The sequence below is a fragment of the Sebastes umbrosus genome, chromosome 6 (genome assembly GCF_015220745.1).
Source record: "Sebastes umbrosus isolate fSebUmb1 chromosome 6, fSebUmb1.pri, whole genome shotgun sequence".
NCBI classification, from domain to species: Eukaryota; Metazoa; Chordata; class Actinopteri; order Perciformes; family Sebastidae; genus Sebastes; species Sebastes umbrosus.
This window is the reverse complement of record NC_051274.1, coordinates 35,488,417-35,513,416: the sequence shown is the minus strand read 5'-3', so window position 1 is coordinate 35,513,416 and position 25,000 is coordinate 35,488,417. Positions and strand designations below refer to the sequence as shown.

Here is a 25,000-nt window from a genome sequence, read left to right as displayed (position 1 = left end):
AAGCAGCTTAGTTTCATCATGAGAAGAATGAAACACTATGGACTCTCATCACTGTTGAATCCCTCAGAGCAGATTACTCACTGAGTCTCATTACACAGTGTGATCTCACACTATAGCACCCCCCCCATACACAACCATTACAGTACTGATTACTATCTCACCATTACAGTACTGATTACTATCTCACCATTACAGTACTGATTACTATCTCACCATTACAGTACTGATTACTATCTCACTACGGAGTATTAGAGCCACGCTGAGGAAAAACACATCTGAGATTTCAAGAATAAAGTCACAATATTACAAGAATAACGTTGTAATAATAATAATAAAGTCACAAGTGGTATAGAGATGAGTGTTGGCCGTGTGTACTCAGAGTGGAGCAGTAGATATATATACTGTATATATACTCCGTCAGGGTTTACTGCACCACCAGCTCCATTTACTACTTTCACTGTTTGACTTTTAAATGTCTGTTTATGCATTCTTCTCTTCTCTCCCCTCTCCTCTTTCCTCTCTTCTCTCTCCTCTCTCCTCTCCCCTCTCTCCTCTCTCTCTCCCCTCCCCTCTCTCCTCTCTCTCTCCTCTCTCTCTCCCCTCTCCTCCCCTCTCTCCTATCTCCTCTCTCCCCTCTCCTCTCTTCTCTCCTCTCTCCTCTCTCCTCTCTCCCCTCTCCTCTCTCCTCTCTCCTCTGTCCTCTCTCCCCTCTCCCCTCTCCTCTCCTCTGTCCTCTTCTCCCCTCCTCTCTCCCCTCTCCTCTCTCCCCTCCCCTCTCTCCTCTCTCCTCTCTCCCCTCTCCTCTCTTCTCTCTTCTCTCCTCTCTCCCCTCCCCTCTCTCCTCTCTCCTCTCTCCCCTCTCCTCTCTTCTCTCTTCTCTCCTCTCTCCCCTCTCCTCTCCTCTGTCCTCTTATCCCCTCCTCTCTCCTCTCTCCTCTCTCCTCTCCTCTCCTCTTCTCTCCTCTCTCCTCTCTCCGCCCCTCCCCTCTCTTCTCCCCTCTTCTCTCCTCTCTCCTCCTCTCCTCTCCCCTTCCCTCTCTTCTCCCCTCCCCTCCCCTCTCCTCTCCTCCCCTACTCTCTCCTCTCTCCTCCTCTCCCCCCTCCCTCTCTGTCTCTCTTCTCCTCTCCTCTCCTCTCTCCTCTCCTCTTCTCTCTTCTCCTCTCCTCTCCTCTCTCCTCTCCTCCTCTCTCCTCTCCTCTCTTCTCTTCCCTCCAGACAACGGTAATAGAATACGTCAAACCGTCGGATCTGAAGAAAGACATGAACGAGACGTTTAAGGAGAAGTTTCCTCACATTAAACTGACCCTCAGCAAGATCCGCAGGTAGAGTCCTCTAAACGAGTCCACCAGAGACCTGGGAGGACTCTTTATATAAAACACATTACATTTCACGTCTTCTATTAAAGCTGTCTCCGTCTCGCAGTCTGAAGAGAGAGATGAGAGTCGTCGGGGAGGACTGCGGCATGCAGCCCGTCACCATCGCCATGGCGTTCGTCTACTTTGAGAAGTTGGTGCTGCAGGGTCGACTCAATAAACAGAACAGGTACTTTACCCTGTCCCCGTCCACCAGTAATTACCCTGTCCCCGTCCACCAGTAATTACCCTGTCCCCGTCCACCAGTAATTACCCTGTCCCCGGTCCACCAGTAATTACCCTGTCCCCGTCCACCAGTAATTACCCTGTCCCCGTCCACCAGTAATTACCCTGTCCCCGTCCACCAGTAATTACCCTGTCCCCGTCCACCAGTAATTACCCTGTCCCCGTCCACCAGTAATTACCCTGTCCCCGGTCCACCAGTAATTACCCTGTCCCCGTCCACCAGTAATTACCCTGTCCCCGGTCCACCAGTAATTACCTTGTCCCCGGTCCACCAGGAATTATCCTGTCTCTAGTCCACCAGTAATTACCCTGTCCCCGGTCCACCAGTAATTACCTTGTCCCCGTCCACCAGGAATTATCCTGTCTCTAGTCCACCAGTAATTACCCTGTCTCTGGTCCACCAGTAATTACCTTGTCCCCGGTCCACCAGTAATTACCCTGTCTCTGGTCCACCAGTAATTACCCTGTCCCCGGTCCACCAGTAATTACCCTGTCCCCGGTCCACCAGTAATTACCTTGTCCCCGTCCACCAGTAATTACCCTGTCCCCGGTCCACCAGTAATTACCCTGTCTCTGGTCCACCAGTAATTACCCTGTCCCCGTCCACCAGTAATTACCCTGTCCCCGGTCCACCAGTAATTACCCTGTCTCTGGTCCACCAGTAATTACCCTGTCCCCGTCCACCAGTAATTACCCTGTCCCCGGTCCACCAGTAATTACCCTGTCCCCGGTCCACCAGTAATTACCTTGTCCCCGTCCACCAGTAATTACCTTGTCCCCGGTCCACCAGTAATTACCCTGTCCCCGGTCCACCAGTAATTATCCTGTCTCTGGTCCACCAGTAATTACCCTGTCCCCGTCCACCAGTAATTATCCTGTCTCTGGTCCACCAGTAATTACCCTGTCCCCGTCCACCAGTAATTATCCTGTCTCTGGTCCACCAGTAATTATCCTGTCTCGTTGTGAGCTCATATTTCTGTTGCTGTTTAACAGGAAGTTGGTGTCGGCTGCTTGCATCCTATTGGCTGCTAAGATCAGCAGTGACCTCAAGAAGCAGGAAGTGAAACACCTCATCGATGTAAGTTGATATTGATGATATGGGTATTTTACATGTAACACAAGTATTTACATTACCGATTGATATGTCAATCAATCAGAATAAATAATTGACATATTGATCAGTAATGTAAATAGGACCGTGTGGAGGCAATAGGAACGTAGACTGTAGCTACTAAGGCTTAGTTTCCACCAGCTACTTGATCCAACAACTGATTACAGGATTTAACACCTCTCAGATGGAACCCGTTATTCTAAAGGACAATAAGACAAGAGAAGAGGAATATGAGAGGACGCTTGATGTCTGAGTGTGTTTGTGTCTCTGTAGAAGTTGGAGGAGCGCTTCAGGATCAGCAGGAAGGAGCTGATCTCATTTGAGTTCACCATCCTGGTCGCCCTGGAGATGGCGCTCTACCTGCCGGACAGCAAAGTCCTGCCTCACTACAGGAAGCTGGTGCAGCAGCAGCAGTCGTAGTCCTCCTGATGCCTGGCTCAGAGGCACTAAGACACTGGCTGTTCCTCCTCTCTGCTCACGATGCAGACACCAAAGTTGATCCACACTGTGACGGTAGTATGACAGCAGTGCCTGGCTCAACGGAACACAGCAGCCCACAGAGCAACACGGCCTTCTGTCCTCCCTCAAACTCCAAAGTGACGACACACTGTGATCGACGGTTCAGCAGCGGGACCGATGCCTGGCTCAACAGCACTGTGAGAATCACTGAAGGTTCAAACTCACGTCTCTCTGAAAGGAAACAATGTTTTCTTTGTTCTGTGAGCGCGTAGCGGCGGCCTGTCTGCTATGCGTAGTTACAGTGTGTTACAGTGTGTTACACGTAGCGACGGTCTGCTATGGAGAAATAACAGACCATAGAACGCCGTGATTGACCAATCAGATTTGAGTATTCAACCCAGCCGTGTAACAAGCGGGATAATGTACAGCGATCAGTCATTGTTGTGAAATAAACCCGACAGGACGACGCTGCACTGAGTTTAAGGTGATGGATTCAGCAGTGTGGTGACCTCAGTCTCCAGGACCTCCTTACAGATCTGGTCCTCTGGACTGGTTTCACTGGTTTCACTGGTTTCACTGGTCAGGTTCCTGTCTGGATTCATTGATGACGTCCAGCTGGCTGCTCCTATCAGTGAGACTCCCTCTCAGTCTCTGATATGGAGGGGAGGGTTTGCTGTAGCACACAGTGAGATGTTGAAGTGCCTTGCCTAAGGGCACCTGTGGTGTCTGTCCTTGGATCCAAGGATTCACTGGTTTCTTGCTCTGTTGTTGTCGTCCGTCCACCTCGTCCCTCCAGACTGCTGCTCCCTCTGGTGGTCACAGAGAAGCTGTGCATCCTTTAGAAACATGCTGTTTCCTCTTCCTGTTTACTCCTCTGAGGTCACATCAACACAGAGTCCCACTGCAGGACTCCATGTTCATTATGGTCTGTTCGAGCCTGTTCCAAAGGCTGCTCCACATGCAGCCTGCAGGATGCAGACTTCTTTTGTCCAAATTTGGGGGACGTTGAATCTTGAACTCGCCTGATGTCCCATAGCAGCAGCAGAGACGCGTTGGTCTGGTTGGTCTGGTTGGTCTGGTTGGTCTGGGAAATTTAAAAGAACAGACCAGAAATCAGTCACTACAGATGGTAGTTGATGGATTTAATATATCAGCATTATATTTTTTGGGACGGGAGGACTTTTTAAGGTGGACTGTGAAGACATTATTCCTGTTTGTTGGAGGGAGCTGGCTGTAGATGCAGACTGTTTTAAGGTGGACTGTGAAGACATTATTCCTGTTTGTTGGAGGGAGCTGGCTGTAGATGCAGACTGTTTGTTGGAGGGAGCCGGCTGTAGCTGCAGACTGTTTGTTGGAGGGAGCCGGCTGTAGATGCAGACTGTTTGTTGGAGGGAGCTGGCTGTAGATGCAGACTGTTTGTTGGAGGGAGCTGGCTGTAGCTGCAGACTGTTTGTTGGAGGGAGCCGGCTGTAGATGCAGACTGTTTGTTGGAGGGAGCTGGCTGTAGCTGCAGACTGTTTGTTGGAGGGAGCTGGCTGTAACTGCAGACTGTTTGTTGGAGGGAGCCGGCTGTAGCTGCAGACTGTTTGTTGTAGGGAGCTGGCTGTAGCTGCAGACTGTTTGTTGGAGGGAGCCGGCTGTAGATGCAGACTGTTTGTTGGAGGGAGCTGGCTGTAGATGCAGACTGTTTGTTGGAGGGAGCCGGCTGTAACTGCAGACTGTTTGTTGGAGGGAGCCGGCTGTAACTGCAGACTGTTTGTTGGAGGGAGCCGGCTGTAGCTGCAGACTGTTTGTTGGAGGGAGCCGGCTGTAACTGCAGACTGTTTGTTGGAGGGAGCCGGCTGTAGCTGCAGACTGTTTGTTGGAGGGAGCCGGCTGTAGCTGCAGACTGTTTGTTGGAGGGAGCCGGCTGTAGCTGCAGACTGTTTGTTGGAGGGAGCCGGCTGTAGCTGCAGACTGTTTGTTGGAGGGAGCCGGCTGTAGCTGCAGACTGTTTGTTGGAGGGAGCCGGCTGTAACTGCAGACTGTTTGTTGGAGGGAGCCGGCTGTAGCTGCAGACTGTTTGTTGGAGGGAGCCGACTGTAGCTGCAGACTGTTTGTTGGAGGGAGCCGGCTGTAGCTGCAGACTGTTTGTTGGTGGGAGCTGGCTGTAGATGCAGACTGTTTGTTGGAGGGAGCTGGCTGTAGATGCAGACTGTTTGTTGGAGGGAGCTGGCTGTAGATGCAGACTGTTTGTTGGAGGGAGCTGGCTGTAGATGCAGACTGTTTGTTGGAGGGAGCTGGCTGTAGATGCAGACTGTTTGTTGGAGGGAGCCGGCTGTAGATGCAGACTGTTTGTTGGAGGGAGCTGGCTGTAGATGCAGACTGTGAAATATCAACCACCATGAAGACCTTTTATTTCTGTTCCTGAACTACGTTAGTAAATATGATTTATTCAGCATTTACTGCGTCATAAAGGGACAGATATTTAACCAAACAGAGGTTTGGTCAGAGGTCCATCAGGAATATATGATCTGTGTTATAAACAGTGGTTGCCGTGGTTACAGGCGGAGAGACTTCCTGTGGGCTCTCTCTGTTGTTTTTGCACTTTTTGGCCTTTTTGCTTCACAATCCTGAATCTTTATTTTACCGCTACGTAACGATGGCGATACTATTTTTCTACGTTAAATGTGTGAAGTTTGTTATTATATTATTGTATATTGAAAACTGACCGAGTCACTGAACTGTATTTATTGCTAATAATCCTCCAGATGAAGAATGAAAGTCAGAGATGAGGATTTAAAACATTGTTCTTCATCTGGAGGTTTCACATCAATCGTCTTCCACTGATGATGTTTCCTCTCGTGTGTTAAAGGAACTTTGGGCTCATCTGGAGTGTTGGAGCAGGAGGTCAGAGGTCAGAGGTCAGAGGCCTGTACTACGAAGCAGGATGTGGGGTTAGTGAGGTAACTTCAGGGATTTCAGTCCTACGACGGCGGGTCACTTCTTACCGGGGTAGATCACCACGCTTAGCCACGCTTTAAAGAAGCGTACGATTTAAAGAAGCGTACGTTTTAAAGACGCGTACGCTTTAAAGACGCGGACGGTTTAAAGACGCGGACGGTTTAAAGACGCGGACGGTTTAAAGACGCGGACGGTTTAAAGACGTGTACGCTTTAAAGAAGCGGACGCTTTAAAGACGCGGACGCTTTAAAGACGCGGACGCTTTAAAGACGCGGACGCATTAAAGACGCGGACGGTTTAGAGACGCGTACGCTTTAAAGAAGCGGACGCATTAAAGACGCGGACGGTTTAAAGATGCGGACGCTTTAAAGAAGCGGACGCTTTAAAGACGCGGACGCTTTAAAGACGCGGACGCTTTAAACACGCGGACGCTTTAAACACGCGGACGCTTTAAACACGCGGACGCATTAAAGACGGCGGTTTGGGTTGAAGTTTTCTCTCCTGCTCCAATTTGAAGTAGTGAATAAAAAGCAGATATATATTATATATTATAATAAACTGTTATCTTTGTGAAATACATGAAAAGAAAAAGTACATTTTGGCAATAAACAGCTGAAGAGCTGAAGAGCTTCCTTTGTTACTGAAATATGAAATACTAAAGAACTATGTTAAATATGAGACAGCACACGGTTTTCCAAAGTCGTCTTCTCTACATTAGAGATTTCTGATATTGATTCTATGCAGATTTTATTTTGACAGCTGACCTTCATCTTCCTCTTCCTCAGTGTGTTGACCTGTAATGTGCCTCTTTTATTTAAACCTCACATGTTGTGTTTGGTGTATTGTTTTGTATTGAATAATTATTATTTTATTCTGCTGTAAGGCTGTAAAGGGAAATATTAACCGAGTTCCATTTCTAATTGTTGTTTTCACATTTTAAGTTAAACTGATCAGTTTTTTATGGACAACGGGGACGAGCCAAGTAGAGGCATCATATGAAGTTCATTTGTGGGAATATTATTTATGTATAAACAGAGTTTAGGGCCGTTAACTTGTGACCAGAGTAGTTGATTTATATATTTTGTACCGTGTTAGCAGAGTCTTATACTGACTACACTGTCAACAGCTGCTGTTACTGTGGAGTCCGTCACACTACAGGACACAAAACTGGAGGAGATTAATGGATGGAGATATTTATAAAACTATTTTGTAAAAGATAAAGACCATATACTGTTTTAACTGCCAATGTTCGATTCATGTCAAGTTTATTTTCATTAAAAATATGTAAATGACTTTCTGCCTCTGTTCTAATTCATTCTTTCACTTGAGACAGATGCTGTTTGTGTCCTTTAACCTCCAGAGTACTTCCTGTTTCTGCTCTGTGCTCCAATAACCGTCGAGCAAGCTGGGAACCTCTTCCCCTTTTCTGTTGGGTTCCACTTAGTTCTGCTACGTTTGTTCAAAGGTAACATTACTTACTATTAGGGGTGTAACGATACGGTTTTACAACGATACGATACGTTTTCCATGGTTCCGATACGATTCAAGGAGGATATTTGGCTCATCTAGAGCGATACGATACGATTCAATGATTTGAAATCAATACTGTAACTTATTTCTGCCAAAGATTCAGTCAGTGTGACTGTGAAATAAATATGTGCTACTGGACAGAGCAGGTCAGGATTCCTCAAAGTTGTTCTTATGAGGGAATCAGGGATAAATTAATTATGGATATAAACAAGTAAACAACAATTAATGGCAAATACATACAGCTTTTATTAGAAAATAATAAAAAGTGCAACTGCAGGACCTGCTGATTCAGTTCTCAAGATACAAGGCAGTACTTTACTATGACTTTTTTTACGACTTTTTTACAACTTCTTTCGACATACTACACTATGACTTTTTTTATAACTTTTTTCGACATATTATACTATGACTTTTTTACGACTTTTTTCGAAATACTTTACCATGACTTTTTTTACGACTTTTTTCATCATACTTTACTATGACTTTTTTCGACATACTATGACTTTTTTTTACTATTTTTTTACAACTTTTTACAACATACTGTACTGTCTTTATTACAACTGCTTTCGACATACTATACTTTGACTTTTTTTGACATACTATACCATGACTTTTTTTCCGACTTTTTTCGACAAACTATACTATGACCTTTTTACGACTTTTTTCGACATACTATACCATGACTATTTTTACGTCTTTTTTCGACATACTATACTATGACATTTTTATGACTTTTTTCAACATACTATACCATGACTATTTTTATGACTTATTTCGTCATACTTTACTATGACTTTTTTTACAACTTTTTTTGACATACTATACTATGACTTTTTTCGACATTTTATACTATGACTTTTTTAACAACGTTTTTCGACATATTATACTATGACTTTTTTACGACTTTTTTCGAAATACTATACCATGACTTTTTTTACGTCTTTTTTGACATACTATACTGTGATGGAATTTTCCATCAATTCCTCTCTTGTTGGTAGAAAGGTCAGAGTGTTTGTCAGAGTGTCCCTCTGTTGACATTCTTGGGTTGGAGTCCTGTCTAGAGGAGCCACCGTTATCTGTACAGCTGTGCCTGTAGTGGAGACCGTAGAGCCAGTCGCTAGGGCAACCAGGGTCAGAGATGCCAGAGGAACGAAGTAAGTCATAACATGATAAGGGGTAAGACACTGAGCACCGGGGAGGAAGGACAGAGTTGTGAGGCCTTCACGCAGAGAGCATCTATTGTGGAGACCTGTCAATTCTCCTTGATCAAGCTTCAATAAACCTTCTTTTGTAAGACATCATCAGCTCCGGACCTCTTCCTTCCAAAGATAACTTGTATATCAATTATTCCATCACAATACTATGACATTTTTACGACTTTTTTCGACATACTATACTGTGACTTTTTTTACGACTTTCTTTAAAACTTTTTACGACATACTGTACTATGTCTTTATTACAACTTCTTTCGACATACTATACTATGACTTTTTTCGACATACTATACTATGACTTTTTTGCGACTTTTTTTGACATACTATACTATGATTTTTTTACATCTTTTTTCGACATACTATACTATGACTTTTTTCGACATTTTATACTATGACTTTTTTAACAACGTTTTTCGACATATTATACTATTACTTTTTTACGACTTTTTTCGAAATACTATACCATGACTTTTTTTACGTCTTTTACGACATACTATACTATGACATTTTTACGACTTTTTTCGACATACTATACTGTGACTTTTTTTACAACTTTCTTTAAAACTTTTTCCGACATACTGTACTATGTCTTTATTACAGCTTCTTTCGACATACTATACTATGACTTTTTTCGACATACTATACTATGACTTTTTTTACAACTTTTTTTGACATACTATACCATGACTTTTTTTACGACTTATTTCTTCATACTTTACTATGACTTTTTTAGACATTTTATACTATGACTTTTTTTAAAACGTTTTTCAACATACTACACTATGACTTTTTTAAAAACTTTTGTCAACATACTATACCATGACTTTTTTTTGGACTTATTTCGTCATACTTTACTATGACTTTTTTAACAACGTTTTTCAACATATTATACAATGACTTTTTTTACGACTTTTTTCGTCATACTATACTTTGACTTTTTTAAGAATGTTTTCGACATACTATACTATGATTTTTTTTACAACTTTTTTTGACATATTATACTATGACTTTTTTTACGACTTATTTCGTCATACTTTACTATGACTTTTTTCGACATACTATACTGACTTTTTTCGACATTTTATACTATGACTTTTTTTGACATACTATACTTTGACTTTTTTGTGAATTTTTTCGACATACTATACTATGATTTTTTTTATAACGTTTTTTGACATATTATACCATGACATTTTTTACGACTTATTTCATCATACTTTACTAAGACTTTTTTCGACATACTTTACTATGACTTTTTTTTGACATTTTATACTATAACTTTTTTAACAATGTTTTTCGACATATTATACGATGACTTTTTTGCGACTTTTTTCAAAATACTATACCATGACTTTTTTTACGACTTTTTTCGACATACTATACTGTGACTTTTTTTACGACTTTTTTACAACTTTTTACGACATACTGTACTATGACTTTTTTCGACATACTATACTTTGATTTTTTTGCGACTTTTTTTGACATACTATACTATGACTTTTTTCGACATACTATACTATGACTTGTTTTGACATACTATACCATGACTTTTTTTACGACTTATTTCGTCATACTTTACTATGACTTTTTTGACATACTATACTATGACTTTTTTCGACATTTTATACTGACTTTTTTAACGACTTTTTTTACATACTATACTATGACTTTTTTACGACTTATTTCGATAAACTATAATATGACTGTTTTTAAGACTTTTTTTATAATTTTTTTTGACATACTATACTATGACTTTTTTCGACATTTTATTCTATGACTTTTTAACAGCGTTTTTCGACATATTATACTATGACTTTTTTGCGACTTTTTTCGAAATACTATACCATGACCTTTTTTACGACTTTTTTCGACATACTATACTGTGACTTTTTTACGACTTTTTTACAACTTTTTACGACATACTGTACTATGACTTTTTTCGACATACTATACTTTGACATTTTTGCGAGTTTTTTTGACATACTATACTATGACTTTTTTTACGACTTTTTTTGACATACTATACTATGACTTTTTTTACGACTTTTTTTGACATGCTATGCTATGACTTTTTCGACATTTTATACTGACTTTTTTAACGACTTTTTTTACATACTATACTGTGACTTTTTTTACGACTTTTTTACAACTTTTTACGACATACTGTACTATGACTTTTTTCGACATACTATACTTTGACTTTTTTGCGATTTTTTTCGACATACTATACTATGACTTTTTTACGACTTATTTCGATAAACTATAATATGACTGTTTTTAAGACTTTTTTATAACTTCTTTCGACATACTATACTATGACTTTTTTCGACATACTATACTATGACTTTTTTCGACATTTTATACTATGACTTTTTTTAAAACGTTTTTCGACATACTATGACTTGCTGCACGGTGGTGCAGTGGTTAGCACTGGCGCCTCACAGCTAGAGGGTTGCAGGTTCGAATCCGGCTTGGGACCCTTCTGTGTGGAGTTTGCATGTTCTCCCCGTGTTAGCGTGGGTTTTCTCCGGGTACTCCGGTTTCCTCCCACAGTCCAAAGACATGCAGGTTAGGTTAATTGTGGACTCTAAATTGCCCGTAGGTGTGAATGTGAGCGTGAATGGTTGTCTGTCTATATGTGTCAGCCCTGCGATGGACTGGCGACCTGTCCAGGGTGTACCCTGCCTTCGCCCAATGTCGGCTGGGATCGGCTCCAGCCCCCCCGCGACCCCTAACGGGATAAGCGGTTGCAGATGGATGGATGGATATACTATGACTTTTTTACGACTTTTTTCGACATACTATACTATGACTTTTTTGCGACTTTTTTTGACATACTATACTATGACTTTTTTAAAAACTTTTTTCGACATATTATACTATGACTTTTTTTGACATACTATACTATGACTTTTTTAAAAACTTTTTTCGACATATTATACTATGACTTTTTTAACAACTTTTTTCGTCATACTTCACTATGATTTTTTTTACAACTTTTTTCGACATATTATACTATGACTTTTTTACGACTTTTTTCGAAATACTATACTATGACTCTTTCCGACATAATATACTATGAATTTTTTTTTACAACTTTTTCTGACATTCTGTACTATGTCTTTTTTATGACTTTTTTCGACATGCTATACTGTGACTTTTTTTACGACTTATTTCGTCATACTTTACTATGACTTTTTTACGACTTATTTCGATAAACTGTAATAAGACTTTTTTACGACTTTTTGACATACTATACTATGACTTTTTTTACGACTTATTTCGTCATACTTTACTATGACTTTTTTGCGACTTTTTTCGACATACTATACTATGATTTTTTATAACTTTTTTTGACATACTATACTTTGACTTTTTTTAACTACTTTTTTTTGACATACTATACCATGACTTTTTTTACGACTTATTTCGTCATACTTTACTATGACTTTTTTGCGACTTTTTTCGACATACTATACTATGATTTTTTTTCGACTTTTTTCGACATACTATACTGTGACTTTTTTACGACTTTTTTCGACCTGCTATACTATGACTTTTTTACGACTTTTTTCGACATACTATACTGTGACCTTTTTATGACATTTTTCGACATACCATACTATGACTTTTTTTACGACTTCTTGACATACTATAATATGACTTTTTATAACTTTTTTTGACTTACTATACTATGACTTTTTTACAACTTTTTTTGACATACCATACCATGACTTTTTTCGACATACTATACTATGACTTTTTTTGACATACTATACCATGACTTTTTTTATAACTTTTTTTACATACTATACTATGACTTTTTAGGACATACTATAAGATGACTTTTTTTACGACTTTTTTATAACTTTTTTCGACATACTATACTATTACTTTTTAACGACTTTTTTTGACATACTACAATACGACTTTTTTTTACATACTATACTATGACTTTTTTCGACATTCTATACTATGACTTTTTTTACAACTTTTTTCGACAAACTATACTGTGAATTTTTTTACGACTTTTTTCAATATACTATAATATGACTTTTTTAACAACTTTTTTTACATATTATACAATTACTTTTTTCGACATGATATATTATGACTTTTTTTAACTACTTTTTTTTAACATACTATACCATGACTTTTTTCGACATACTATACTATGACTTTTTTTAGAACTTTTTTAAACATAGTATTCTACGACTCTTTTTTCGATATGCTATTCTATGACTTTTTGAAAAAAGTAAAGAAAAGTCATAGTTTAGCATGTCGAAAAAAGTCAAAGAAAAATGTCATAGTATAGCAGGTCGTAAAAAGGTGTAATAAAGTCATTGTATAGTAAACAGGTCGAAACAGGTCATACTATAAAATGTCGAAAAAGGTTATAGTATAGTATGAAGAAAAATGTCGTTAAAAGTCATAGTATAGTATGTCGAAAAAAGTTGTAAATAAAAGTTATATTATAGTATGTCGAAACAGGTCATAGTATAGTGTGTCGAAAAAAGTCGAAAAAAAGTCATAGTATAATATGTCGAAAAAAGTCAGTGTAGTTTGTTGAAAAAAGTCATAAAAAAGTCATAGTATAGCATGTCGAAAAAAGTTGTAAAAAAAGGTTATAGTATAGCATATAGAAAAAAGTTGTAAAAAAGTCATAGTATAGTATGTCGAAACAGGTCATACTATAGAATGTCGAAAAAGGTCCTAGTGTAGTATGTCGAAAAAAGTCGAAAAAAAGTCAAAGTATAGTATGTCCAAAAAAGTCGTAAAAAAGTCATAGAATAGTATATCGAAACAGGTCATAGTGTAGTGTGTCGAAAAAAGGCGTTAAAAAAAGGTCATAGTATATTATGTTGAAAAACGTTGCAAAAAAGTCATAGTATAGCATGTCGAAAAAGGTCATAGTATAGCATGTCGAAAAAAGTTGTAAAAAAAAGTCATTGTATAGCATATCGAAAAAATTGTAAAAAAGTCATAGTACAGTATGGCGAAAAAAGTCGTACAAAAAGTAATAGTATAGCATGTCGAAAAAAGTTGTAAAAAAGTAATAGTATAGCATGTCGAAAAAAGTTGTAAAAAAGTCATAGTATAGCATGTCGAAAAAAGTTGTAAAAATGTCATAGTATAGCATATCGAAAAAAGTTGTAAAAAAGTCATAGTATAGTATGTCGAAAAAAGTAAAAAAAAAAAAAAGTAATAGTATAGCATATCGAAAAAAGTAAAAAAAATTTCATTGTATAGTATGTCAGAAAAAGTTGTAAAAAAAAGTAATAGTATAGCATATCGTAAAAAGTTGTAAAAAAGTAATAGTATAGCATGTCGAAAAAAGTTGTTAAAAGTCAGTGTAGTATGTTGAAAAAATTCGCAAAAAAGTCATAGTATAGTATGTCGAAAAAAGTTGTAAAAAAGTAATAGTCTAGCATATCGAAAAAGTCGCAAAAAAGTCATAGTATAGTAAGTCGAAAAAAGTTGTTAAAAAAGTCATAGTGTAGTATGTTGAAAAAAGTCGCAAAAAAGTCATAGTGTAGTATGTTGAAAAAAGTTGTAAAAAAGTAATAGTCTAGCATATCGAAAAAAGTAATTGTATAGTATTTCGAAAAAAGTCAATAAAAAAAGTCAAAATGTCAATGTACTATATACTAATGTACTATACTATGATATTTTTATAACATACTATACTGTGACATGTTTAATGAGATTTTTATGATATACTATGACTTTGATGACATTCATGTTTTATACATAACATGTGTTCATACACAAAATTTTAACATGACATAGTATATCGTGGTGGGGGTATTGACCCGCTGTACGCAGCCGGGAATGAAGACTGGAGCATATAGCTAGCATATAGTCCATCTATGACCTCTGACCTCTGACCCATAAGCTCTGACCCCATGACACATGTTGAGTGGCCTCATTTGCGTAATGAGGCAGAAGTGCATAAAGAAACGTAAAAAGAAAACACAGAAATAAATAAGTGGGGAAATAAATAAGGGAAAATCATGCAGAAATAAATAAATAAATACATATATTAATATATATATTATTAGTTTAAAATTATTTATAAAGCACTTAAACCTGCTTTTTAACTGTCAAGATATTGTTTAAATATGTGCAGTATCCCAACTAGTGATTGAAACATCCACTCGAAGATGTTAAACTGGAATCCACTCAATGACAAACAGCTTTTCCTTTTTCCCTCCTTTATTTTGTAGGTTGAGATGAGAGTTCAGTTCCTTTTGGAATTATTATCCATTAGTCATTTAGTCATTTAGTCATTAGTCATTAGGTGAAAAACCTTTGAAATAGAAAAACATACAGAAAAGCAAATATACACATTGTTATAAAATAAGTATAAATAAGAACAAATTCATTTTTTGAGACTTTGCAAAATTCATTAATCCTTATTTAATTTAATACACACACTCCTATTAAATGCCTCATGTTAAATGCAAATAAGCAAGTGCCTGGGCTGCCATATAGCCTTTGCCTTAACATAGAGGTAATATGTACATATGTATTAAGTTATTATATTTAATTACTATAACACATTATTTATTTAAACACAAAGTATTTTATAATTAAGTTTGAGTTCATATTAAATCACGCAGTAATTTTAAACAATATTCCCCATAAACTCATGAACTTCACCACATGTGACTGAATGTGAACCAGGATATACCCGCACTTAACAAACAATCAACAAACAATCAACAATCAATCAACAAACAATCAACAAACATTAAACAAACATTAAACAAACAAATCAACAAACAAACAAATCAATCAATCAACAATCAACAAACAAAACAAACAACTGTAACCGAGCGGTCTTTGATGTGCGTTTATACTTATTTATTATGTGAAATAAGGACGCGATGAGACGGAGGCTTGAACTTGCTGGCGTCTTTACTCGTTCCCATCTTCAGACTCCCCCGTGATAGTCACAGCAGCATCACATTATACACATTACACTTCCTCTTTCCCTTCACAATAAAAGCTCAGCACTCCCTTGTATTTGCTAACAGGAAGGAAGTCCAACCTGAGGTGTTTCACAAACAATCCTCTCCATAATAAAGGTTACACAATCAACAAACAATCAACAAACAAATCAACAAACAATTAAACTCTAAACAAACAACCGGCAGAATTAAACATCGATCTTCTTTAACAGAGTTAAACTATTAACTATCTCACCACCAGACAGACCGACCACCGTTCAGAGCACTACCCATAAGTGATCTCCGCCGGTGATCCTCCGGTAGAGTCCGGTAGGGTTGTTACCGGTAGAGTCCGGTAGAGTCCGGTAGGGTTGTTACCGGTAGAGTCCGGTAGAGTCCGGTAGGGTTGTTACCGGTAGAGTCCGGTAGAGTTCGGTAGGGTTGTTACCGGTAGAGTTCGGTAGAGTTCGGTAGGGTTGTTACCGGTAGAGTTCGGTAGAGTTCGGTAGGGTTGTTACCGGTAGAGTTCGGTAGGGTTGTTACCGGTAGAGTTCGGTAGGGTTGTTACCGGTAGAGTCCGGTAGAGTCTGGTAGGGTAACAACCCTACCGGTCTACCGGTAGAGTTCGGTAGAGTTCGGTAGGGTTGTTACCGGTAGAGTTCGGTAGGGTTGTTACCGGTAGAGTTCGGTAGGGTTGTTACCGGTAGAGTCCGGTAGAGTCCGGTAGGGTAACAACCCTACCGGTCTACCGGTAGAGTTCGGTAGAGTTCGGTAGGGTTGTTACCGGTAGAGTTCGGTAGAGTTCGGTAGGGTTGTTACCGGTAGAGTTCGGTAGGGTTGTTACCGGTAGAGTCCGGTAGGGTTGTTACCGGCTGTCTCTTTCTGTCCAGCTTCAGTCTCTCTCTGGATGTTTGACTGGCAGCTCTGCTCGTTAGCTTGCTGCTGAACTCCTCCGGACCCTTTTCAGTGTGACACACTGAGAGTGTTGCTCCTCTAACGCTCCGGGTGGAATTAGATTAATTAATTAGTCCCGTCCTGTTTCACTTCCTGATCACTCATCTTTACTAGTGGATTTATTAATCTACTAATTACTTTATGATTCATTCATTTTATATTTATATTATTTTCTTAATTTCTATTTATTTATACTTATAAAGTTAATTTCCTGGAACCTTCAGTTTGACTTATATAATAATATTATAATTATATATAATGACAATAACATAAAAGACATGAAAATGTCTCTTTTTACAACATGGGACCTTTAAGGTGACAGTTATCAGAATAACCTGAGTTCGGGGTCGTCACGGACCATCTGATCGGTCGACCTCAGCGCTCTGACCGGAGTACGGAGGTGCAATAGTTCTGCTAGAGAAGGTGGTGCCGGCCCATTTAAAACCTTAAAAACAAGCAATAAAATCTTAAAATCAGTCCGGAAACGGACAGGAAGCCGGCGGAGAACTGGTGATACGCGATCACGTTTCTGTTTCCCGTCAGAAGCCAAGCAGCTTTTGTGTGAATGTTTCTCATGTGGCGTCGACGGCGTTGAAGCTTCAGCTGATGTGACTTTTAGAATTGCAGAGATTATTTTAGTGACAATGATGCTGATTACTGCCAGAAAACATCCGATATTCAAGTCATGTCAAGTTTATTTTCAACGACTCCAACTATACAGTATAATGTAAATAAGCATTGAGCATTTGGAATCAAAAAGATAAAAAATTTAACATTTTAAAGGCCGTTGTTGTCATGATGACTAGATTCATCACCTAAAAATAAACACAATATCTAACTAATATCATCTAAGTGCAATAACTAAATATATATAAATGTGTGCAGAACACAAAGAGCTTGTAGAAACATGTCATTGTTTAAATGTTAGCTTCTATAGTTTACTGATAATCTCACTGATTCCTTTAAAGGTAACAGTTATCAAAATAACCTGAGTTCTCTGAGGTGATGAATCCTCATCCAGACCTCTCTGTGTTGGAGAGCCTCTGAGAGGAGACGTGGAGCTACAGCTGATGAGAAGTAACGGTAGAGTACAGAGGAGGGGAAGCGTCCGAGCTCACCTCTACCCGAGGAACGGAGTAGACCACGTTATCTACGTCACCACAGGGGGCGCCGTGGAGCGAGGCGGCTGTACCGCCAGAGAAATCCACCTCAGAGTAGGTGAGTTGACCGGAGGCGTCTTCAGTCTGCAGGGACACAAACAGAGGTCTTCATCACTGAAGGTCTTCATCACCTAAACGCCGTTACACACCGGCAACGGGTTCTATGATGTGATTAATGTGCAGAACGGGTTTGTTGCGTCTTTATTAATGAAACAACAACACGGAGGCTCCGTAGTCTGAACCAAGACGGAAAACCTTACTCCTCCTTTCAACGTTGAACAACGCAGCGCAGACCAGATCCACTCCTTCCCTTCTTACCTTTCACAATAAAAGCACTAGATATATAATATTCGCAGGCGAGTATTTGGTATTTTCGCGTTGTTTACTCGTCACGGCCTCGCTGGGTGAACGTCTTTAAACTGGTTCTTGAGTTTGTTCACCTCTTCTGTCACATGAGCATCATCAGAGTGAGCAAGTGCTGCTTCATGTGAACTGTTTACAGGTTTGATCTCCAGATCTGTTGTTAATAATATGCTATTATTAATCTGAATATCTGTATTTCTGAGCGGCTCTCTGTTCACACCTAAACATTCAGTGTGAGGACTTCCTCCTTGAGGCTTCAGATATGATCACAAACCAGCTGCTTCCTGTTTCTTGATAAGCTGTGTGATGAACTAAAGAGACATTGGTGGAGTTTCTCCTCCGACTCGACCGACTGATCGTCATATTTTATTTGAGTAAAATCCTGGAATCCTTTTAAATGTGAAACATAAACTGATGTAAAGTGCAGGACATGTTCACAGTCTTCTCTCTAGTCTGTTGAAAAAATAGTTCCTCTACTGAACAATCGACATCAGCCTCGACCACCGGTGGTTCATTTCAACACAGAGAACGACTTACAGGCTCCGCTACCAGCTGTTGTGCAGTTAAATTCTGCATTTTATAATGCTACTACTGCCTCCGTGTGCAGGAGGAAAAGCTGTTATTCAAACGCTTTGCATCAATTCCATAGATGTATGAAGAGAACTGGATCCAGCGTTGGAGGCGGAGCTCCGTTCGTTCATCAGAGCGTCTCAGTGGAGCATGAAGACTAAATGACTCGACCTCCGAGTGATAAAGTACCCGGATCATCCAGCGATCTTCCTCATCCATCGGGCTCATAGAGCAGGCGCAGTGGCGTCCGCTCGGTCACATGACTCGGTCACGGGGTCACAGCCATCACGCCGTCCTACCGGCTCGCTAACTCCTCCTCCCAGCCCTCGCTCCAGCCTCGGTCTGGGTCTCATTCACATGAACAGAGGAAGGGAAATGACTCTGGAATCAAAATGCGTTTTAATGATTTAAATCAGGACTATCAGAGTGTTCGTACTGGGGAGTTGATTCACCTCTAAATAAATGATCCTCTGAGTTACAGACTCTTTCTCAATGGAAGTCTATGGGGAAAAGTCTTTTTTGGGCCCGATGGCATCACGTGACGGACAGGGAAGATGTCGTACCGCCGTTTGGCCACTACAGAAATTGGCATCAACAACCGGCGCTCTTCCTGTTTACACCGGGACGCACATGCCCAGTGTACGTGAATGGTCATGTGATATGCGTTTTCAGGCGTGGTAGTATGGACGGAGATTAATTCTGAAATGGCCCTAAAACTGGATGTAGGGATGCACCGATACCGATACCAGTATCGGGTATCGGGTCCGATACTGTGCTCATGTACTCGTACTCGCACTACGTCACCGATACCACTTTACAGCAGCGTGACCTCTCATCACCATTTCTGGGGTTCTCATGCTCCACCTCCCCGACGGTGCGGGCAAGACGGGCCGGTGGTGCGCCCGGGATCCCACCTCAGCCGGCGCGCCGACCCTCACTTTCATTGCGCCACGAAGTTTTGCTTGCACCTTCTGACTCGTGCGTGCGTTAGACTCCTTGGTCCGTGTTTCAAGACGAGTCGGGTGGGTTGCAGACATCGCCGCAGACCCCTGGCGTCTTTTTGTGGTCGACGGTTGCACCGGGAGCAGGGAGCCCCGTCACAGCGCAGTGAGAGCTGTAAAGCTGCGGCCGCGAGCCACCTTCGCTCCGAGCCTTTCCAAGCCGACCTAGAGCCGGTGGCGGCGCACCGCCTCGTATGCGGGACTCCCCAGCCTGCCGTGTGTCGCTCACACCCTCCAGCTGGCTGTTAACGAGGCTCTTTTGGCACAGAGATGTACTCGTATCGGAACTCGGTATCAGATAGTACCTAAATGTAGGTACTTGTACTCGGTCTGAAACAAAGTGGTATCGGTACATCACTAACTGGACGGAGATGGTTTTTGTTTTAAAACTAAAAGGTATCAGAGTGGAGTCTTTAAGAACTGGATCTAAACTAAATAGGTAAATGAACATTGAAAAGGACCATGCTCTGGGTGTGAGATGGAGAAACAGCTTCTGTGAAATCTAAACTATGTCAAGTTAATTTATTGGCTGTAGCCTCACAGTGTTTTTTGGACCTAAAACTTAAAATCCTTCCACAACGTTTTACTCACCTTCCTCTGAGAACTGGCTGCAGTTACAAGGCTGTATTCCTCTGTGGTCTCAACTCCGTTGGGTTTGTTGTATTTGCTCCGTCGGTCCTCCTCTCTGATCTCCTCGTACACTCGGTTGGCCTGCAGGAGGTCAACAGGTTTGTATTGATATCATATTAATATATATAATATATATATAATATATTAATATCTATCAGAACAACACTAACGAAGCTGAGATGTCCCAGATTTACTCAAACTCACCTCTATGACGTGAACGTACTCAGTTTCCTCAGGAGGTTCTGAAACACATGCAGTTCAGAGGAATAGGTCAAAGGGACGACGCTAACAGGAAGTGATCATCTCCCTGGTTCCCTCCACTAACAGGAAGTGATCATCTCCCTGGTTCCCTCCACTAACAGGAAGTGATCATCTCCCTGGTTCCCTCCACTAACAGGAAGTGATCATCTCCCTGGTTCCCTCCACTAACAGGAAGTGATCATCTCTCTGGTTCCCTCCACTAACAGGAAGTGATCATCTCCCTGGTTCCCTCCACTAACAGGAAGTGATCATCTCCCTGGTTCCCTCCACTAACAGGAAGTGATCATCTCTCTGGTTCCCTCCACTAACAGGAAGTGATCATCTCCTTGGTTCCCTCTACTAACAGGAAGTGATCATCTCCTTGGTTCCCTCTACTAACAGGAAGTGATCATCTCTCTGGTTCCCTCCACTAACAGGAAGTGATCATCTCCCTGGTTCCCTCCACTAACAGGAAGTGATCATCTCTCTGGTTCCTCCACTAACAGGAAGTGATCATCTCTCTGGTTCCTCCACTAACAGTTTCCTGTAGACTCACCTTCAGGTTTGGTCCTACTGGTCCTCTTCCTGCAGAATATCAGCACAGCTCCTGATAATACGATGATCATGACGACCAGAGTCAGACCCACATACAGCAGCACACCTGTGGTTGTTTGAGCAGAAGTTTGGTTTACGCTGACACTTACACTATACACGTACCTAAAGGCATACACATTCATGTACAGTATATACAGATACATACAGACAACAAAGTAAATGCACCTGGACCTGCACCTGCAGCTGGTGCTGTCGGTGCTGTCGGTGTGGAGGATGATGAAGGTGTGGAGGATGATGAAGGTGTGGAGGATGATGAAGGTGGGGAGGCTGATGAAGGTGTTGAGGCTGATGGGACAGATGTTGAAAAAGGTTTGAGAGTCGACTTTGGTTCTGAAGTAGTTGGAGCTGTGAAATATGAAACACAATAAAATCAGATACTGATTGTACATCCATCCATCATCCTCCTCTTATCCGGGTCTCGGGGGCAGCAGGCTTAGCAAAGAATTCCAGACGTCCCTCTCCAGCAATGTTTCCCAGCTCTTCCTGGGGGACCCGAGGCGTTCCCAGACCAGATATATAATCCCTCTAGAGTGTTCTGGGTCTAGCCCGGGACCTCTTACCAGTTGGATCTGTCTAGAAAACCTCCAAAGGGAGGCGTCCAGGAGGATCCTGATCTCTAAGACTGAGCCCAGCCATCCTATGAAGGAAACTCATTTCAGCCGACGCCCACCGGAAACGTGTTTGACTTTGTGCCGGGTATACGGACACAGATCTCACTTTGGTTATACAAGGACACTGATGAACCACCCTATGCTCGAACATGGTGTTTGTTATGGTCAATCCAGGACTAGCACAGAATTCCAACAACAAAACACCACTGGGTTCAGATCAGGTAGATCGTTCCTCCCATTCACCCCCCTCCAGGTTTCTCCATCATCGCCCACATGAGCGTTGAAGTTCCCCAGCAGAACTATGGAGTCCCCAGTCGGCGCCCTTTCCAGGACGCCAGCCAGAGACTCAGAGAAGGTCGGGCACTCTGAGCTGCCGTTTGGTGCAAAAGAACAAACAACAGTCAGAGACTTCCTCTGAGCGACTCGCAGTCACAGAGAGGCGACCCTCCATCAGCAGCTGTCAGAGAACAGTAGAAACTCACCATCTTTAACTCTGATATCGATCTCCTGGTACGATGAGAAGAATGTCAAAGATCTGTCCAAACCACATCTGTACCATCCTGTGTCAGACTTAGTCAGATTTGTGATGCTCACATAGAGAACTGGAGAAGATAGAAAAGCTCCTCTTGTATATTCTATGCTGTATCTGCCACTGTGAGCTGTGACATCATCTGTTTCAATGAGAATGTCTTCATCATCTTTACATTTGTTCTTACAGAAGATCTTCGTCTTCCCAGAGAAAGTGAAGCTGCAGCCGACTGTGATGTTTCCTCCTTCAGTTCCTGTCCGTTCGAGGATTTCTGCATCGAAGAGACCAGAGTTTCCGTCCTGCAGTGCTGTAGAAAAGATGAACAATCAATAGTTACTATCTTTCTGTACTTCCTGTAAGATGTTGTAGTCTGATTTGTTTCACATTTACCAGCTCCACAGAGTCATACTGGTATAAAGTGCCCAGTTCAACCAGTCTGTGACGGTTTAGAACAACAGAATCTCACATCCGTACGAGGTGTAGGGGTAACCGACTCTGATTTGATGTTCCACACATAAAAACAACCAATGAAGTGATTCAGTCAACAATAACTAAACACATGGAAACTTTACTGTGTTCAGACAGAATGCTGCAAAATACAGACTCAATGAAAATGACAAGTTGAAAATGTTGATAATCTGCTTAGAAAAGACTCTGGAGGAAAACAACAAAGACCTGGAGTTTATTAAAGGCCATTTTGTAAAAAGTGATATTTCCATGTCTTTTATATTGTAAAGCAGGTTTAAGTGCTTTATAAATTCTGTTAAACTAGCAAAACGCTCAATATACAGAGATACACACAGCTCGTATTCAGAAATTGTGCGTTTGAAACAAGACGTCAGGTTTTCTGTCCATTTGTGATGTCACAAATATACAATATATATAGATCATTACACAGTTTTAAACATAAACATTCTAAATGTGTGTCTAAAGTTTATTTCCTGTTCCAGTGTATGTGAATAACATCAGCTGACAGGAAGTAAACATGGACCCAAGCTGTTGCCTAGCAACGCAATTCAGTTGAAATGCACTAAAACGGAGCGTTTCAGACAGAGGGTAAATACAGGTATATTCAGACAGACAGAATGAGGACAATAAAGGTTTTTTTTAACATTACAGCATGTAAACATGTTCTAGTAGAAACACTAAATACAAGTATGAACCTGAAAATGAGCTGATATGGGACCTTTAAGAGGCTGAGCTGAACACACAGAAACAGTCAGTGCAGCTGTTGCTAGCTAGCTAACATCTGTCCAGTTGGTTCATCGGCTGTTTGGTCAAAATCGACACAAACAGTACGAACAACGCGAGGAAAAACTGGCTTTGTTTTCTGTCTGAAGACACGTTTACTGAACAGTATTTATTAGAGGAACAAGCATTATTTAGTGAGAGGTATGTTAATGAAAAGAACTGCTGTGTCCAGTTGTTTTCAGGATTGATTTTCTACTCAGCTACCAGCAGCTGTACTCCGGTATCAGCTCCACCAGGCAGACGCTGGTGGAGATCAAACAAATTAACTTTGTTTTTTCATTTGCAATTTAAATTTCATTTTCAACCCACTGAAACGTAACCTCTTAAATCAGGCAGAGAAATGGTATTTTCATCTTTTAACTGCGTCTTTGAGGTGAAACGATGTTTTCACATGTTAAATTAATATTGTCTCTAATATTCTGTGATGACTGGAGGACACACGGAGAACAAAATGTTCACAAACTGTCACGCACAATGTCAAAGTAAAAAAAGAAATACAAAAAATAAAGTCTACAAATAATAATTAAACACTTTAGTAGTTTAAAAAGTTAGTTTTCAGTTTGCTGACCAGAGTTCAAACAATCATATACTGCTGTTTGGAAAATAATTCAACAGAGTAAACAGAAAGATTTAGCAGGAAGTCAACAAGATGTTTTCACGTTTTCTGTGTGACTCAACAAACATCGACCAAAGTAAATATCCATAATGATAGAGAAAACAAAAAGTCAGAGCATTTAGCGGTATATCTATATCTATATATATCTATGTATATATATCTACATCTATATCTCTCCCTCTCTCAGCCCTTCTCCGTCCTGTACGAGGTGTAGGGGTAACTGTACGAGGTGTAGGGGTAACTGTACGAGGTGTATGGGTAACTGTACGAGGTGTAGGGGTAACTGTACGAGGTGTATGGGTAACTGTACGAGGTGTATGGGTAACTGTACGAGGTGTATGGGTAACTGTACGAGGTGTATGGGTAACTGTACGAGGTGTAGGGGTAACTGTACGAGGTGTATGGGTAACTGCACGAGGTGTATGGGTAACTGTACGAGGTGTATGGGTAACTGTACGAGGTGTAGGGGTAACTGTACGAGGTGTATGGGTAACTGTACGAGGTGTATGGGTAACTGTACGAGGTGTATGGTAACTGTACGAGGTGTATGGGTAACTGTACGAGGTGTATGGGTAACTGTACGAGGTGTATGGGTAACTGTACGAGGTGTAGGGGTAACTGTACGAGGTGTATGGGTAACTGTACGAGGTG

The 25,000-nt window shown here is 40.8% G+C and overlaps 2 protein-coding genes across 6 annotated transcripts in view; one reads left to right on the top strand and one right to left on the bottom strand.

Moving 5' to 3' along the window:
• The window catches only part of cables2b (Cdk5 and Abl enzyme substrate 2b), a 33,954-nt gene extending 26,549 nt beyond the window's left edge, over positions 1–7,405 (top strand). Inside the window, exons 7-11 of one of the 2 annotated variants that reach the window (XR_005207273.1) lie at positions 1,217–1,323; positions 1,424–1,543; positions 2,593–2,677; positions 2,984–3,366; positions 6,024–7,405. Coding sequence is in view for 1 of the 2 variants with exons in the window: in XM_037772853.1 (XP_037628781.1) it covers positions 1,217–1,323; positions 1,424–1,543; positions 2,593–2,677; positions 2,984–3,130 (459 nt within the window). In the remaining variant the exon portion in view is untranslated. Of the gene's footprint in view, positions 1–1,216; positions 1,324–1,423; positions 1,544–2,592; positions 2,678–2,983; positions 4,421–6,023 lie in introns of those variants that run through there. The other variant, XM_037772853.1, reaches the window with a different exon arrangement.
• A 10,005-nt stretch (positions 7,406–17,410) lies between these two features.
• LOC119489361 (cell wall protein RBR3-like) overlaps positions 17,411–25,000 on the bottom strand; it is a 10,465-nt gene continuing 2,875 nt past the window's right edge. The window contains exons 2-7 of one of the 4 annotated variants that reach the window (XM_037771675.1): positions 22,436–22,789; positions 21,508–21,687; positions 21,284–21,388; positions 20,692–20,729; positions 20,449–20,568; positions 17,411–18,007 (exon numbers count right to left, since the gene is read on the bottom strand). In XM_037771675.1, the coding sequence (XP_037627603.1) occupies positions 17,825–18,007; positions 20,449–20,568; positions 20,692–20,729; positions 21,284–21,388; positions 21,508–21,687; positions 22,436–22,789 (980 nt within the window). In that variant the 3' untranslated portion in view covers positions 17,411–17,824. The remainder of the gene's footprint in view (positions 18,008–20,448; positions 20,569–20,691; positions 20,730–21,283; positions 21,389–21,507; positions 21,688–22,435; positions 22,790–25,000) is intronic. The other 3 variants (XM_037771678.1, XM_037771676.1, XM_037771677.1) reach the window with 3 other exon arrangements.